General features: G+C 44.7%; 1 protein-coding gene across 1 annotated transcript; it reads right to left on the minus strand.

The window, feature by feature from the left end:
* Positions 1-3188: 3188 nt before the first annotated feature.
* On the minus strand, positions 3189-15224 carry LOC144673598 (uncharacterized). Its single transcript, XM_078535347.1, is given in 5 exon segments — positions 3189-3400; positions 5396-6013; positions 7895-8433; positions 8511-8800; positions 13960-15224. Coding segments are annotated over 4 exon segments (1956 nt in total). The 5' UTR covers positions 14477-15224; the 3' UTR covers positions 3189-3400; positions 5396-5403.
* Between the last annotated feature and the right edge of the window lie 631 nt (positions 15225-15855).

Here is a 15855-nt window from a genome sequence, read left to right on the forward strand (position 1 = left end):
ATTGCCCGCTCTGAAGATGACTGCCATGATCTGGGGCCTGTAACTGGGAGAAATCGCACCTACAGCTCCTGTCACTCTGTGCAAAATGGGGAACTGCGGGTTCTTTTTCGGCGTTTGCCGCTTACACAACAGATTTACAAAGCCTCCCCGACCACCTGCCTGATCCACCGCTTCCTCCGCCCGGCCGTTCCCCACCCCTCCTTTACCAACTGCGGATCCGAAAAAGAAGCTCCTCTCCATCGCCAGCGCTCCCACTGTGCATGCTCTAATCACTGGGCACTGCGCCTGCGCACTGGTCTCTTGTGATGTGACTAGAGGACATTCTCCACCGCATGGAATACTGGGTAACGGCACCGCCATTGATAGTTCAAATTATTCTAGCCTGATTTGTTTCCCTGTTATTGGGTGGAAACTGGGGCCGGACGGTTCAATATTAAAGTTGTGAAACAAGTTGTACTTAAACCCATCTGCATGGACCCATCATTATCCACTAGAAACAAGGGGATTGGGACTTGGTGGAGAATTGAGAGTCCCCAAAGCAACAGTAATAACGGCAGAATCCAACTCCGACAGTCACACGTGAACTCACTGGTATCCCAGCTGCTGGAATAAAGAAGTGAATTACTGTTCACACACAGAACTCTCTCTGGCATGAATGTGCTGATCATGCTTCGAATTCTATTTGAACTTTCAAAATTGGTGGGAAAGCTGAGTAAATCCTTTTTCAAACACGAATTATCTGAATGGTCTCTCTCCAGAGTGACTGTGCTGCTGTGTCAGTAAATAGGATGACCAAGTGACTCAATTTCCACAATCAGCTGGAGAATATCCTACTGCTGGTGTGATGGCACCTATGAGTTTCCAGCTCAGACAGCCAACCAACTCATTCTTCACAGTCAACAACAACAACGTGCATTTCTATAATACATTTAATAAAACATCCTGAATTTCCTCACATGAGCATTAACAGTACCCACCTTAAGTTTGTGCTTGTGTCTCCAATTTGTTTCCAAAGACACTGTTATAATTTCCATACAATAAAAACGGGAATGCAGACATTTTTGTAAACTTTCCGAACCATAGCTTTATTTATTGTGCAGATACACTGGTAGTTTATGCAGTGCTGGAGGAAGCCATTGTGGAACGTCTGGGCTTCCAGGTGGTCCCATCGTGGAATCCATTCCTGAATCGGTGATACAACACCTTCAGGTGCCTCATGCGGCCTGTACCAGTTGTGTTTCTCCTTTTGGCCTCAGCACTGCAGTTATACTTCCTCTTTCTCTTGGCAGGGTAGGCACATTTGCCGCAGGTCGATTTCTGCAGGTGAAATGCTTTAGCCCCCACATCGCTGGCAAAGAGTGTGGGTCTTGTTCTGCTTTTTACCAAATGACGATGTTCCATTCGTCATTTTCACTGAGCGCTGGGGAGCCATTGCAGGCATTTTACCAACATCAATCAGTGGCTCTGTTAAATGGTTCATCACATTGTAATGTAATATTATAACATCCCTACGGTTATGAAAGCACATCCTCTGGCTCAGTTTGATCTATACCTTGGTAGATCTGCTAATGGGAATGGTTATTTTTTCTTATTTGTTATGACACACATTTATTGAATCAGATATTTTGATGCTGATTGTCTCCCAGACAGATTTACTCCACCAATCTTAATAACCAGTGTTTCTTGTTTCCCAGTTTTATTTCCACAGTATTCAGCCAGTCCCATTGTTATTTCTCCCTTCTAGTTTAGCTCGTTCTTTTCTTCAATATCCTTTTTCATAATTCCTTTCCCATCTGCGTCCACCCAACTATTCAGATTTTATTACCAACATTGGTAAGGATGTAAGATGTGTCATACAGCCTAAAGTATATCACTATTTCTGGTGATGGGTATTGATTCTTGAGAGCAATGCATGCAGGAGATAGTCCTTCTTAAGGAATCCCTTCTGAAACATTATTAACATCAGCTCAAATGTCAGAATGAACCTGGTTTAGTCCTGGAGGTGCTTAACAGCAACAATAGCAGCAGAATACAACCCCTCCATTCAATTGTGAACTCGCTGGCGTCTCATTAAGTGAGATGAATCAGTGAATCCTTTCCCACACACAGAGCAGGTGAACGGCCTCTCCTCAGTGTGACCTCGCTGGTGTCTCAGCAGAACACCTGTGGCTTTAAAAGTCTTCTCACATTCAGAACATTTGAAAGGTCTGTTATCAGTGTGAACAAGTTGATGTGAATTGAGGTGAGCTAGACGAGTGAATCCCTTCCCACACACGGAACAGGTGAATGGCCTCTCCCCTGTGTGAATGCGCTGGTGCATCAGCAGATCCCTTGTAGTTTTAAAGCTCTTCTCACAGTCAGAACATTGGAAAGGTTTCCGATCAGAGTGAACTCGCTGGTGCAACTTGAGGTTGGTCAAACAAATAAATCCCTTTGCACACACAGAGCAGGGGAATGGCCTCTCCTCAGTGTGAATTCGCTGGTGTCTCAGAAGATCACCTGCAGTTTTAAAGGTCTTCTCACATTCTGAACATCGGAAAGGTCTGTTATCAGTGTGAACAAGTTGATGTGAGCTGAGGTGAGATAGTCGAGTGAATCCCTTCCCACATGGAGCAGGTGAGTGCCCTCTCCCTGGTGTGAACTTGTTGGTGTTTTATGAGTTTCATTGATTGTCTGAATACTTTCCCACAGTGAGAGCAACTGAACCGTCTCTCAGTGTGAACAAACTGGTGCTTGACCAGGTCCTCTCGTCTTTTAAAGCTCTTCTCACAATCAGAGCAGTTAAATAGCCTCTCAACAATATGAATGAGCTGGTGTCTCAGCAGCTGGGACAGAAAATTGAATCTCTTCTCACACACGGAGCACGTTAACGGCTTCTCCCCAGTGTGAGTTCTCTGGTGTATATGTAAGCTGGATGATAATGTAAATCCCTCCCCACACACCGAGCAGGAGAACGGCCTCTCCCTGGTGTGACTGCGTCGATGAATCTCCAGCTACGTTGGGTAAATGAATCCCTTCCCGCATTCCCATGGTTTCTCCATGGTGTCTGTGTCCTTAAGGCTTTCCGGGTTAGACAATCAGTTGAAGCCTCGTTCACACACAGAACACATGTATGGTTTCTCCACACTGTGAATAGTTCTGTTTGTTTTCAGGCTGTGTAACTGATTAAACCTCACTCCACAGTCAGTGCACTGGAATGCTCTCATTCAGGTCTGTGTGTGTCTCGGTGCTTTTTCCTGTTGTTTGAAATATTTCCCCACAGTCAGAACAGACAAACATTTCTCCTTCCACATTCAAAAGCCGATAATATTCAGGTCTGGATGAACTGAGTCATTCTGTCAGATCTTGATGTGATTTTTGGTTTGAGTTACTGATCTGCAAATCTTCCCCTTCTAAAGCCCTGTAAAAAGAGATTACAATAAACATCACTGACAGTCCAGGACAGAAATTCAAAACAGACAATTCTAGTTCCTATGGAACATTTTTCTTCTCATCCCCAAAGCTGTAAATCACCATCCCACACACACTCCCTCCTCCCTAGGCTAAAATCCAAATAAAGTGTTGGATAATTAATTCTTTCTGTATCCTTTCAACAAATCCTACAGAGATAGCAAAATGTTCGATAATTCACTTCAGTCATGACTCGTGACAAAACATTACACAATCAAACGTCTGAATGTGTGTTCCCTTGCTGAAATGTGGGAAAAGCTCTCTCTGGACTTCAGCAGAAAACTCCAGAATCCCATCTCTCAAAGGCACTGCCCAACCACACGGAAGTAAATGTATAATGGAGTTCAGGAGAAAAGATACCATCTGCAAATAAGCTATGGGACAAATACTCTACAAGACAGCCCAATCGCCCACTGTATAAAACTCATAAATAGGATGTAAATGATTGAGAGTTTAATGAACTCAAGCTGACAACATATGATCGAAGGACTTTAATAGAAAACGCAGAGTGCAGTGGACCTTTCATTTATATTCTATAAATTAAGGAGTCCTGCATTTTGTAACATATTGTAATGACTTTATGCTGAAATGATCATAATTGTGCAATCCTTTAACTGATTAATATTTTCACTTTATTTTAATATTGCCTATAATTACGTCATGAATGATGATTACTTGTTTTATTTGTATCATCATCACAATTCAGTACCTGCCACCGTGATGACTTTTCCATAAACCAATTATCTATCGAACCAGACCAATTATCTATTAATCTGAATCACCCTGACCGACCATACAGAATATCAGATGTTAACCTTGTGTCTAGAAATTACTGTGTGCAGATTTAATAAGCAATCGTGAAGGTGGTTTCTCCACACCTCCCAGGCTTTCCTTCCTTCTTTCTCTCCCTCTTTAACTAAGTTAAACTCAGTCTCTTGTCTCATTTTGGTTTCTGGTTCTCTTCCTGCCCAATGTAACCCTGAGCTTTTACAAGAAGCCATTTGTTCAGTTTCCCAAAGAGAGATCAGAATCCCCGTGAATTTGAGCCCAAAGTGTAACCTCTTATTTATTGTCCCCCCTCCCCCATCCTCTGATGTGAACCATCCTCCACTCGCTGACCCAGGATGGCGGCCGTTAACCTGGGCCTGTTCCCGGGAGGGAGAAGCCCTGCAGCTGCAAAACAGGAGCTGATAATTATTCCTCAGGGTTTGCGGATCCACAAAGTGTTTGCAAATCCTCCCCGTCCAGCCGCCGACTCCATCGCCCTCGACCAGCTGCAGAAGCAACAAAAAAGTGGCTCATGTTCACGACTGACACTGCGCATGCTCCAAACACTGGAGGGCGGGGCACTGAGCATGCGCACTGGTCTCCTGTGGTGTGGATAGGGGACATTCTCTACCGCGGGAGATGCTGGGTAAAAGCCCCACCATTGTGATTCACAATTCAGGTTCCCGTGATTATTTTGCAGGAATGAGGTGGAGACTGACCGTAGCGCCAATCAATAAAATTAGGAACTTGACGTGCTGTAACTTACAAGGTTACAGACAAAGAACTGGATAGTGGGATTGGGCTGGCACAGACATGATGGGCCATATGGCCTCCTTCTGTCCTGTAAAGTTTTCTTTTCAGTTTCCATCGTTGAAGATGTTGAAGGCTGATATTTAGACTGAGACAGAATTTTGGTCTCTCAGGGAATTGAGGATCATGGGGAACAAGCAGGAAATTGGAATTGAGGCTGAAATCAGCCATGATCGTGTTGAATGGCGGAGCAGGCGTGACAGGTCAACTGGTCTAATCCTGCTCCTAGCCCTTATCTTCTTACAGCAGTGCTGTCTGCTTTCATGTAAACTCATTGACAGATATCCAGAATATTAAACTCCAGCCCAGTTACAAGGGTTACCAACAGCAACAAAAACAAAGGATGTGATTAACAGCAGAATCCAACCTCTGCAGTCACTTGTGAACTCGCTGGTGTGTCAGCAAGTAAGACGATCGAGCAAATCTCTTCCCACACACAGAGCAGGTGAACGTCCTCTCCCCAGTGTGAACTTGCTGCTGTGTCAGCAGGTTCGATGACTGAGAAAACCCCTTCCCACACACAGAGCAGGTGAATATCTTCTCCCCTGTGTGAACCCGTTGATGTGTCAACAAGTTGGATGATGAAGTGAATCCCTTCCCACACACGAAGCAGGTGTACGGCCTCTCCCTAGTGTGAACTTGCTGGTGTTGAATGAAGAGAGACGACTGTCTGAATCTCTTCTCACATTGAGAACAACGGAATGGTCTCTCGTCAGTGTGAACAAGCTGGTGTTTAATTAGATCTGGTGAGATTTTAAAGCCTTTCCCACAATCAGAGCATTTAAAAGGCCTCTCTTCAGTGTGAACTCGCTGGTATAAATGAAGGCTGGACATCAGAATGAATCCCTTCCCACACACGGAGCAGGTGTACGGTCTCTCCCCAGTGTGAGTGCGTCGATGAGCTTCCAGCTGGGATGGGCAAGTGAATCCCTTCCCACAATCCCCACATTTCCACGGTTTTTTTGTGGTCTCAGTGCCTTTGTGTCTCTCCAGGTTGGACGATCAGTTGAAGCCTCATCCACAAACAGAACACATGTATCGTTTCTCCTCATTGTGAATGGTGTGATGTTTCTCAGGCTGTGTAACTGGTTAAAATTCTTTCCACAGTCAGTTAACTGGAACACTCTCACTTGGGTGTGTGGATCTCGGTGCTTTTCTAGCCACACTGATGCTTGAAATCTTTTCCCACAGTCAGAAAAAACACTTCTCCTTCCATGTTCCTGATGAATCAAGTGACTCTGTCAGCTCTTGATGAGATATTTGGTTTGAATTTCCCATCTTCAAATCATCTCCTTCTAATATCCTGTAAACAGAGTTTACAAAAGTTATCACTGTCAGTCCAGGATAGAAATTCAGAACAGAAAATTAAAGTTTCTATGAGACATACTTTCTTCTCTTTTTCTCTAAAACATGATGTCCAATTGAACTAAAAGAGCCCAAAATCAGCATCAACGCCCCAACTAGAGTGAAGAGAACCTTCCTAACTAAACCAGAATGTTGTTTCAAGTGTCTCTGAGACACACTGTACCCTGAGGTACCCATCGGTGGTGGATGGTATCAGTCGTCCGGATGGACACCACATGCTCCCTCTCCAGGGCCACCCAGACACGGACAAGACCATGGAAGGGAGGCCAGAAGCCTCTTATGGGGTAGAAACAGAAAATGCTGGAAAAACCCAGCTGGTCTGATAGCATCTGTGGAGCGAGAAACAGAGTTAATGTTTCACGTCCGTACGACTCTTCTTCAGAGCCAGTGAAGTCAACTCTGCTTGATGAGAGCCAACGTATTTGGGAGATTTGTCTTTGAGAGGACTGCCACATTCCTGATTCTGTCCCTGAGACGCCCAGAATGTGCTGCAAACAGTGAAGGTGAAAGTTGTTGAGCTTGCTTTCCTGATCGCTATAAATCATCCATGTTTCACAGCCAGACAACAAGGTGCTGAGGAAATAGGCCTCATAAACCAGCATCTTGGTGCTGAGAGACAGCTTGATGTGAGTCGGCCAAACGTGGAGCTGCTTTCCCTACGCATGGATCGAGTTCTGCATCAAGAAACAGATTGTCTGTCATTGTGGACCCAAAGTCACAGATTTCACTGGCCACTTCCAGCTGGGTGTTATTTAGTGTGATCAAGGATGGACACCGAGTCCCCAAACCAGTTTTCTTGATGTTTACAGTAAGGGAGAACAAGTTACAGACATGGGAGAGACAGTCCATGAGTCTTTGTAGCTGAGTTTCTGTGTGAGTCACAAGCATGACATCATCAGCGTAGAGGAGGTCTCTGATCGAGACAGGCTGTATTTTGTCTTCACTTTCAGTCTGGACAGATTGTGGAGTTTGCCGTCTGACCGAGTATTCAGGGAAACTCCTTCCATATCTGCAGGGAAGGCCAAGGTCAGGAACATGGAAAAGAAAATGCCAAACAAACTGGGGACTCGGACACAGCCCTATTTCACTCCATTCTTCACACTGAAACTGTCAGAAGTGGAGCCGTCAAACTGTATAGTACAGGGTATGTTGTCATAAAAGGAGTGGATGAGATGGAGGAGCTTTAGTGGACAAAGTTTTTGTTGCAATCTCCTCTGTCCTCTTTGTTTTTGTAAATTGTGATTATTTTTGTGTCACACACGTCCTGTGGAACGGATCCGACCTTCCAGCAGAGTTCATGAATTAAGGGGAATGATCACACATGGTGCTTTTAAAAAGGGACACTGCAGCCCCGAGTATCAGTGACAACTCCAGAATATTAAACTTCAGCCAGTTATAAGGGTTGTTAACATCAGCAGAAACAAACTTGACATTGTCAGACTATCAATCCTGAACATGATTAACAGCAGTGATAACAGCAGAATCCAACCCCTGCAGTCACTTATGAACTTGCTCATGTGTCGCTAGGTTGAAGGACCAAGTGAATCTCTTCCCACACATGGAGCAGGTGAATGGTTTCTCTCCAGTGTGAACTCGTTGGTGTGCAATGAGGGTGGATGACTGCCTGAAACTCTTTCCACAAGAAGTGCAGCTAAACGGCTTCTCCCCAGTGTGAACTCGCTGGTGTCTCAGCAGACTGGATGACTGAGTAAATCCCTGCCCACACACAGAGCAGGTGAACGGCCTCTCCCCAGTGTGAACTCGCTGGTGTTCAGCAAGGGTGGATGAATGCCTGAAACTCTTTCTACAGGAAGCACAGTTGAATGGCTTCTCCTCAGATTGAACTCGCTGGTGTGACCTAAGGCCGGATGAATGAATGAATCCCTTCCCACACACAGAGCAAGTGAATGGCTTCTGCCCAGTGTGAAGTCGCTGGTGTATATTGAGGTTAGATGAAGACCTGAACCTCTTTCCACAGTGAGTGCAGCTGAACGGCCTTTCCTCAGTGTGAATTCGCTGGTGAAACATCAGACAGGACGTCTGAGTAAATCCCTTCCCAGAGGGCAGGTGAATGGCCTCGCCTCAGTGTGAATTCGCTGGTGTGACATGAGCTTGACTGTCTGAGTGAATCCCTTCCCACACACGGAACAGGTGAATGGCTTCTCCCCAGTGTGAATGCATCGATGGATTTCCAGCTGAGATGGATAATTGAATCCTTTACCACAATCCTCACATTTCCATGGTTTTCCCATGGTGCCGGAGTCCTTATGTCTCTCCAGGTTGGATAATCAGTTAAAGCCTTGTCCACACACAGAACACATGTATGGTTTCTCCCCACTGTGAATGGTGTGATGTTTTTTTAGGCTGTGTAACTGGTTAAAGCTCTTTCCACAGTCAGTGCACTGAACACTCCCACTCGGGTGTGTGTGTGCCTCAGTGTTTTACTGGTCACACTGATGTTTGAAATCTTTTCCCACAGACAAAACAAACAAGTATTTCTCCTTCCACATTCAATTGTCGATGATATTCAAGTCCTGATGAATCGAGTGACAGTTTTAAATCTTAATGTGAAGCTTGATTTGAGTTTCCCTCTGTAAATCTTCCCCTTCTAATATCCTGCAAAAGGAGTTTACAAAACTCTTAAATAAACAGCATAGAAATTCAGAACAGGCAATTCTAGTTTCTATGGACCATTTCTTTCTCTCGTTCCCCCAAAGCTGTAAATCCCCGTCCCACACACTCTCCCTCCTCCCTGGGCTGAAATCCAAACCCATCTCACCATCTCCACCATTTCTTTCCTCCACTCCCAGTTTTCTCCCTCCCTCTCCTCTGCCTGGGTTCAGTTCTCCAGCTCCTGTCTGCAGACTGACTATAAAATCAGAGTCTTAGTGGAGGTTTGGGGCCTCCAGCGGGTGTTTCTGAATCCTCCCCGCCCACTTTCCAGGGTTTCCTTCCTTCCCACAGATCAGATCCTCATTGATTTGAGCCCAAAGTGTAACCTCTTATTTATTGTCCCCCCTCCCCCATCCTCTGATGTGAACCATCCTCCACTCACTGATCCAGGATGGCGGCCGTTAACCTGGGCCTGTTCCCGGGAGGGAGAAGCCCCGCAGCTGCAAACCAGGAGCTGACAATTATTCCTCAGGGTTTGCGGATCCACAAAGTGTTTCCAAATCCTCCCACCCACCACCTCGCTCTGACTCCGCTTACTTGTGCTATGTGTGGGAAGGGATTCACTCAGTTATCCAGCCTTCAGTTACACCAGCGAGTTCATACTGGGGAGAAACTATTCGCTTACCCTGCGTGTGGGATGGCATTCACTCAGTTGTGCAAATTGTCGGATCATCAGAGTTCACACCGGGGAGAGGCCGTTCACCTACTCTGTGTGTGGGAAGGGGTTCACTCAGTTATCCACCTTGCTGAGACACCAGTGCATTCACACTGGGGTGAGATCGTTCACCTGCACTGAGTGTGGAGAGGGATTCACTCAGCTTCCCCAGCTCACTTCACACCAACGTGTTCACTCTGACACGAGACCTTTTAAATGTTCCGACTGTGATAAGAGCTTTAAAGGCAAAATGGACCCGCTGACTCACCAGCGCAGTCACACTGGAGAGAGGCCGTTCACCTGCTCTGTGTGTGGGAAGCGATTCATTCAACATTCCCTCAGACTGAAACACCAGCGCATTCACACCAGGGAGAGATCATTCACCTTCCCCGTCTGTGGGAAGGGATTCTCTCGTTCATCCATCCTGCAGACACACCAGCAAGTTCACAAGTTGCAGGACTTCGATACTGCTGTTATTGCTGCTGTTAATCACATCCAGGACTGAACCATTTCATTTTGAAAGTTGTAGTTTGTTTCTGTTGGTGTTAGTAATCCCTGTGACTGGGCTGGAGTTTATTATTCTGGGGATAGGTTAAATAAATCAGCTTTGTGTCAAGCACAGTGTTCCAGTCCTTGATTTCTCTAAGAGGAGACTGATTGATGTCCTGTTACCTACTGTTGTATTTTTGGGCATTTTCTCCTTTGTTAATGGAGACTTGTATTTATATAGCACCTTTCACAACTTCAGGATGTCCCAAAATGCTTTACAGCCAATTAAGTTTTTTTGAAGTGTAGTCACTGTTGTAATCTATGAAATGCAGTCACTAAATTGTGCACAGCAAGATCCCACAAATAGAAATGTGATTGTGACCAGATAACCTGTTCAGTGGTGTTTGTTGAGGATAAAAATGAAGCAGTACAGCAGGGAGAACTCCCTTGCTCTTTGGAATAACATCCTGGGAACTTTTACACCCAATTGAGAGGACAGATGGGGCCATAGACTGACAGTGCAGTGCTCCCTCAGTACTGCATCAAAATATCAACCTGGATTTTATACTCATGTTTCTGGATGTGGATTTCAACCCACAGCCTTCCGACTGAGAGATACGAATGCAAACACTGAACCACAAATAACACTTCATCATTACTCTAGATTATTTCAGTTCTCCTACCTTCAGTTACTCTCATGGACAAGTGTAAGATTTTAATTCGGGAGTCACAAATTACCCAAAAAGGGGTTCGAAGTCGTAGGTGATTTTGAAGCATTTTATTAAGAAGCAACAGTTTAGATATGATACAACAGTTAAATAGGCAGAAAGGACATACAACCCAATCACAGGTGAGAACGGTTTACTGGTCCCTGATTGGACAAATAGATAGGGAGAAGCAAGAGTATGTTAATCTCTCGGAATGGTTTACTGGTCCCGGATCAGGGGGATGCTGATCTCCATGGCTGGAGGTGACAGTCTCCTCGGAATGGTTTACTGGTCCTGGATCAGGGAGATGCTGATCTCCGTGGCTGGAGGTGACAGTCTCCTCGGAATGGTTTACTGGTCCTGGATCAGGGGGATGCTGATCTCCATGGCTGGAGGTGACAGTCTCCTCGGAATGGTTTACTGGTCTCGGATCAGGGAGATGCTGAACTCCGTGGCTGAAGGTGACAGTCTCCTCGGAATGGTTTACTGGTCTCGGATCAGGGTGATCTTGATCTCCGTGGCTGGAGGTGACAGTCTCCTCGGAATGGTTTACTGGTCCTGGACCAGGGGGATTTTGATCTCCGTGTCTGGAGGTGACGGTCTCCCTGGAATGGTTTACTGGTCTCGGATCAGGGGGATCCTGATCTCCATGGCTGGAGGTGGCAGTCTCAACCTTTCTTTAAGCCAAAGTGTTCAGCTGAAGCCAGCATAGATCACTAAGAAGTTCTTTCTTCTCTAAACTGATTTTTCTCTTGAAAGGCTGTTTATATACATTATTTCTGGGGGTCTTTTGTCAATCACTTATTAAATTATCAAGGGATAGATTTTCAAGTTAATCCCTCCTATTTCCATTGGAAATCCTTGAAGTCATTTAGTGGCTCATCGCTTTCTAGGGCATCCTGTTAACCTTTACTCAGACAGTGGGTTTACACATGGGCCACCCCATCACCTTCCACTGACCCTATCAAGTTTGTCTTGTTTCAGGGTCTGTGCTGGAGACATGTCCTTGGCAGAGTTAACAGGCCTCACTGTCCTGTGTTTGTCAACCCAGGAAGCTTTCTTTATAAGTGAGAGAGAGAGATAGAGACAGAGAGAGAGCTATTCCTACAATCAATAAATTTCTTTAAAAATTACATGGTTATTGGACAATAATTTCTTCCAGATCTCCCCACCTTGAGAAGGAAATATCCTCATTGACTTTTCACAAACCAATTTCTGGCTAACCCAGTTATTTCTAAGCTAAGAGCTTGCTTTCATAATTTCATGATTACATACCATCAATAACATACTCAAGATACTAGAATTATCAGAATCAGCAACACAAACCCTTGAGCTGCCACCAAGAATAAAGGTAAAAACTTTTCCAGTAAAATGTGATAGCTATCAATTTCGATTCATCCTCCCCATCTGCAGAAAATCTCACACAATTCTAAATTATTGGCATGTCATAAATACATATGGTTCAAACAAAAGTTCATGCATGGAATTTAAAGATTTTCCAGCTCTTTCTTCACCTGCATCCACCTTGTGGATATTTTCCAACTGATTCTGGACTTTCTTCAATTTAATTTGGCCTTTTTGAACCTCTTTAGAGAGCCTATAGAGATACATTTGTAATTCCCATCATACCCTTCTACAATCCCCAGGATATCTCTCACCCCTGGCGTGCCCATGTTCTCTGTCAGTCTTTCTGTCCATCGTTCCCTGTAATATGTTAATGTCATTATATACTCCTGGCTTCACTTCGGAATTTCCCCATTCACATTTAACTAAGACTGTTACTTCTCAAGCCTGGGACCTCGACCACTGTGATCCTGCTCCTAACAGTCCTTGTAAGATTTAGGTCTGGGAGTCACAGATTACCCGAAAAAGGGGATTGATCTCAGAAGTGATTTGAAAGTAGTTTATTGAGATGCAACTGTTTAAATATGATCAATGAGCTAAATAGACAGGAAAACAGATGACTCGCGACAGGTCAGAATGGTTGACCAGTCCCGGAGGACAAATGGACAGATGATGCAGAGTGAGTGCTGGTCTCTGTAGCTGGTGGCTGCAATCTCCTGTGAACGGTTTACTGGTGTGAGCCAGAGTGTGGGTGCTGGGCTGAAGCCATTACGAATCACTTTGAAATCTTTTTGCTTTCGAGAGCCTGTTTTAACCTTCAGACAGACAGTTGGTTTAAATATGGGTCAAGAGATTCAATCGCATCAGGGTTAGAAATGTCTTGTTTCAGGAAATGTGCTTGAGGCCTCCTTGGCAGAGATAACAGGCCTGTCCTGTGTTTGTCATCCAGTAAGCTGCTATGGAAGCTTCCTTCATAAGAGAGAGTGAGTGAACAATTTCGATAATATTCCATAAATTTCTGAAGATTTCATAAGTTTATTAGATGGCGATTTCTTAGTCCATTACTTGGATTGGAGTTGTCCCCATTTCCATGCCAAGGGGATTTCTGTACCAGACTGGAGGGGTAACATCTGGGGACTCTCGATTCTCAAATCCCATTCCCCTTCTTTCTGGTGGATAGTGGAGGTGTCAATGTGTGTAATGTGCAGGTCAGTAAGAATTGTCAGCAGGGATTAATCAGCACTTTCTAACTGGAGATGTTAATCAGTGGAACCTGTCAAACACTGAATTGTAAAGTTCATGATCTTGTAGTAAACTAATTTCTGATGAGTGTCACAGAGTTGTGGGGAAAGATCAGACAGCAGTTCTTAAAGGGACACTGCCGCCCCAAGAACACAATCAGCTATAGATTCAGCACATTAGACTCCAGCCCAGTTACAGGGATTATTAACATCAGCAGAGATAAACCCCAGCTGTCAGAATGAACAATGGTTCAATCCTGGATATGATTAACAGCAGCAATAACATCAGAATCCGTGCAGTCAGTTGTGAAGTCGCTGATGCCTCACCAGGTGAGAGGAACAAGTGAATCCCTTCCCACAATGGTAGCAGGTGAATGGCCTCTCTCCTGTGTGAACTCGCAGGTGCAGCTGAGATTACTTGAATGCTTGAAGCTCTTTCCAGAGGAAGTGCAGCTGAATGGTTTCTCCTCAGTGTGAACTCGCTGGTGTGGCACCAGGTTGGATGAATTAATAAATCCCTTCCCACACACGGAGCAGGTGAATGGCCTCTCCCCAGTGTGAACTTGCTGGTGTAATGCTAGGTTGGCTGACTCAGTGAATCCCTTCCCACACACGGAGCAGATGAATGGCCTCTCCCTGGTGTGAACTCGCTGGTGTGAAATGAGGATGGTTGAAAGACTGAAGGTCTTTCCACAATAAGAGCAAATGAATGGTTTTTCCTCACTGTGAACTTGCTGGTGTCTCAGAAGGTTGGAAGAATTAACAAATCTCTTCCCACACACGGAGCAGGTGAATGGCCTCTCCCTGGTATGAACTCGCTGGTGTAATGCTAGGCTGTATGACTGAGTGAATCCCTTCCCACACTCAGAGCAGGTGAATGGTCTCTCCCCAGTGTGAGTGCATCGATGAGTTTCCAGTTTGGAGGGGGAAGTGAATGCCTCCCCACAGTCCCCACATTTCCATGGTTTCTCCATGGTGTTTGATGATCAGATGAAGCCTTTTTCACACACAGAACAGTTCCTCCCCATTGTAAATGATGCAATTTTTTTTTCCAGCTGTGTAACCAGTTAAAGCTCTTTCCACAGTCAGTGCGCTGGAACACTCTCACTCTGGTGTGTGCGTGTCTCGGTGTTTTTCCAGTCACACTGATGTTTGTATCCTTTTCCCACGGACAAACATTTCTCCTTACACATTCAAGGGCTGATGATATTCAGGTCCTGATGAATCAAGTGACTGTCAGATCTTGATGTGATGTTCGATTCAAGTTATGTGTCTACAAATTCTCCCCTTCTAATATCTGTAAAAGGGATTTACACAAGTCGTCTCTGTCAGTAGAGGATAGAAATTCAGAACAGACAATTCTAGTTTCAATGGAACATTTCTTTCCTCTCTTATTCCTCAAAGCTGCAGAACCCCATCCCACACACTCTCTCTTCTCCCTGGGCTGAAATCCAGATAAAGTGTTGGATAATTCTTTCTGTATCCTTTTAACAAATTTGTACAACTAGAGATAACAACATGTTTGATAATTCACTTCATTCATTACTCGTGTTAAAAGATTAATCTGAAACACTCTGACCGACCACACAGAATAACACTAAGATAAAAGCAAAAAACTGCGGATGCTGGAAATCCAAAACAAAAACAAAAATATCGGCAAAAACTCAGCACTTCTCTTTGTCCTTTTGTCTATGACATCTTTTGGCAATCTCCACCTATCACTGGCCCTCTACAGCTCTACCTGTCCCACCCCCCACCCTTAAACCAGCTTATATTTCACCTCTTTTCTATTTTTCCTTAGTTCTGATGAAGACTCATTCAGACTCGAAACGTTAACTGTATTCCTCTCCGCAGATGCTGTCAGACCTGCTGAGTTTTTCCAGGTATTTTTGTTTTGATACAGAATAACACATTAGCCTTGTGTCCAGAACTTACTGTGTGGAGATTTAATGAGCACTCGTGAAGGTGGTTTTTCCACCCCTGGTGGCTGCATCTTCAGTTCCCTCAGCCCCAAGCTCTGGAATTCCCTCCCTACATCTCTCCATCTCTACCTCACTTTCCTCCTTTCAGACACTTTTTAAAACCTCCCTCTTTGACCAAGCTTTTGGTCACCAGCCCTCATATCTCCTCATGTGTCTCGGTGTCACACTTTGTTTTATAATTTTCCTGTGAATTGCACTAGGATGGTTTGTGATGCTAAAGGCTCTATATAAATAGAAGTTGTTGTTGTTGTTGACTGTAACCCTGACCCTCCTGATTTTTAACAACCCATTGATTTAACAACAAACTCTCTCTCTGATTTTTTGTCTCCTGCGGGTTTGCGGCCTCTATAAAGATGCCGGCCGTTAACTCA

Source organism: Cetorhinus maximus, unplaced genomic scaffold (genome assembly GCF_964194155.1).
Source record: "Cetorhinus maximus unplaced genomic scaffold, sCetMax3.hap1.1 HAP1_SCAFFOLD_392, whole genome shotgun sequence".
Taxonomy (NCBI): Eukaryota; Metazoa; Chordata; class Chondrichthyes; order Lamniformes; family Cetorhinidae; genus Cetorhinus; species Cetorhinus maximus.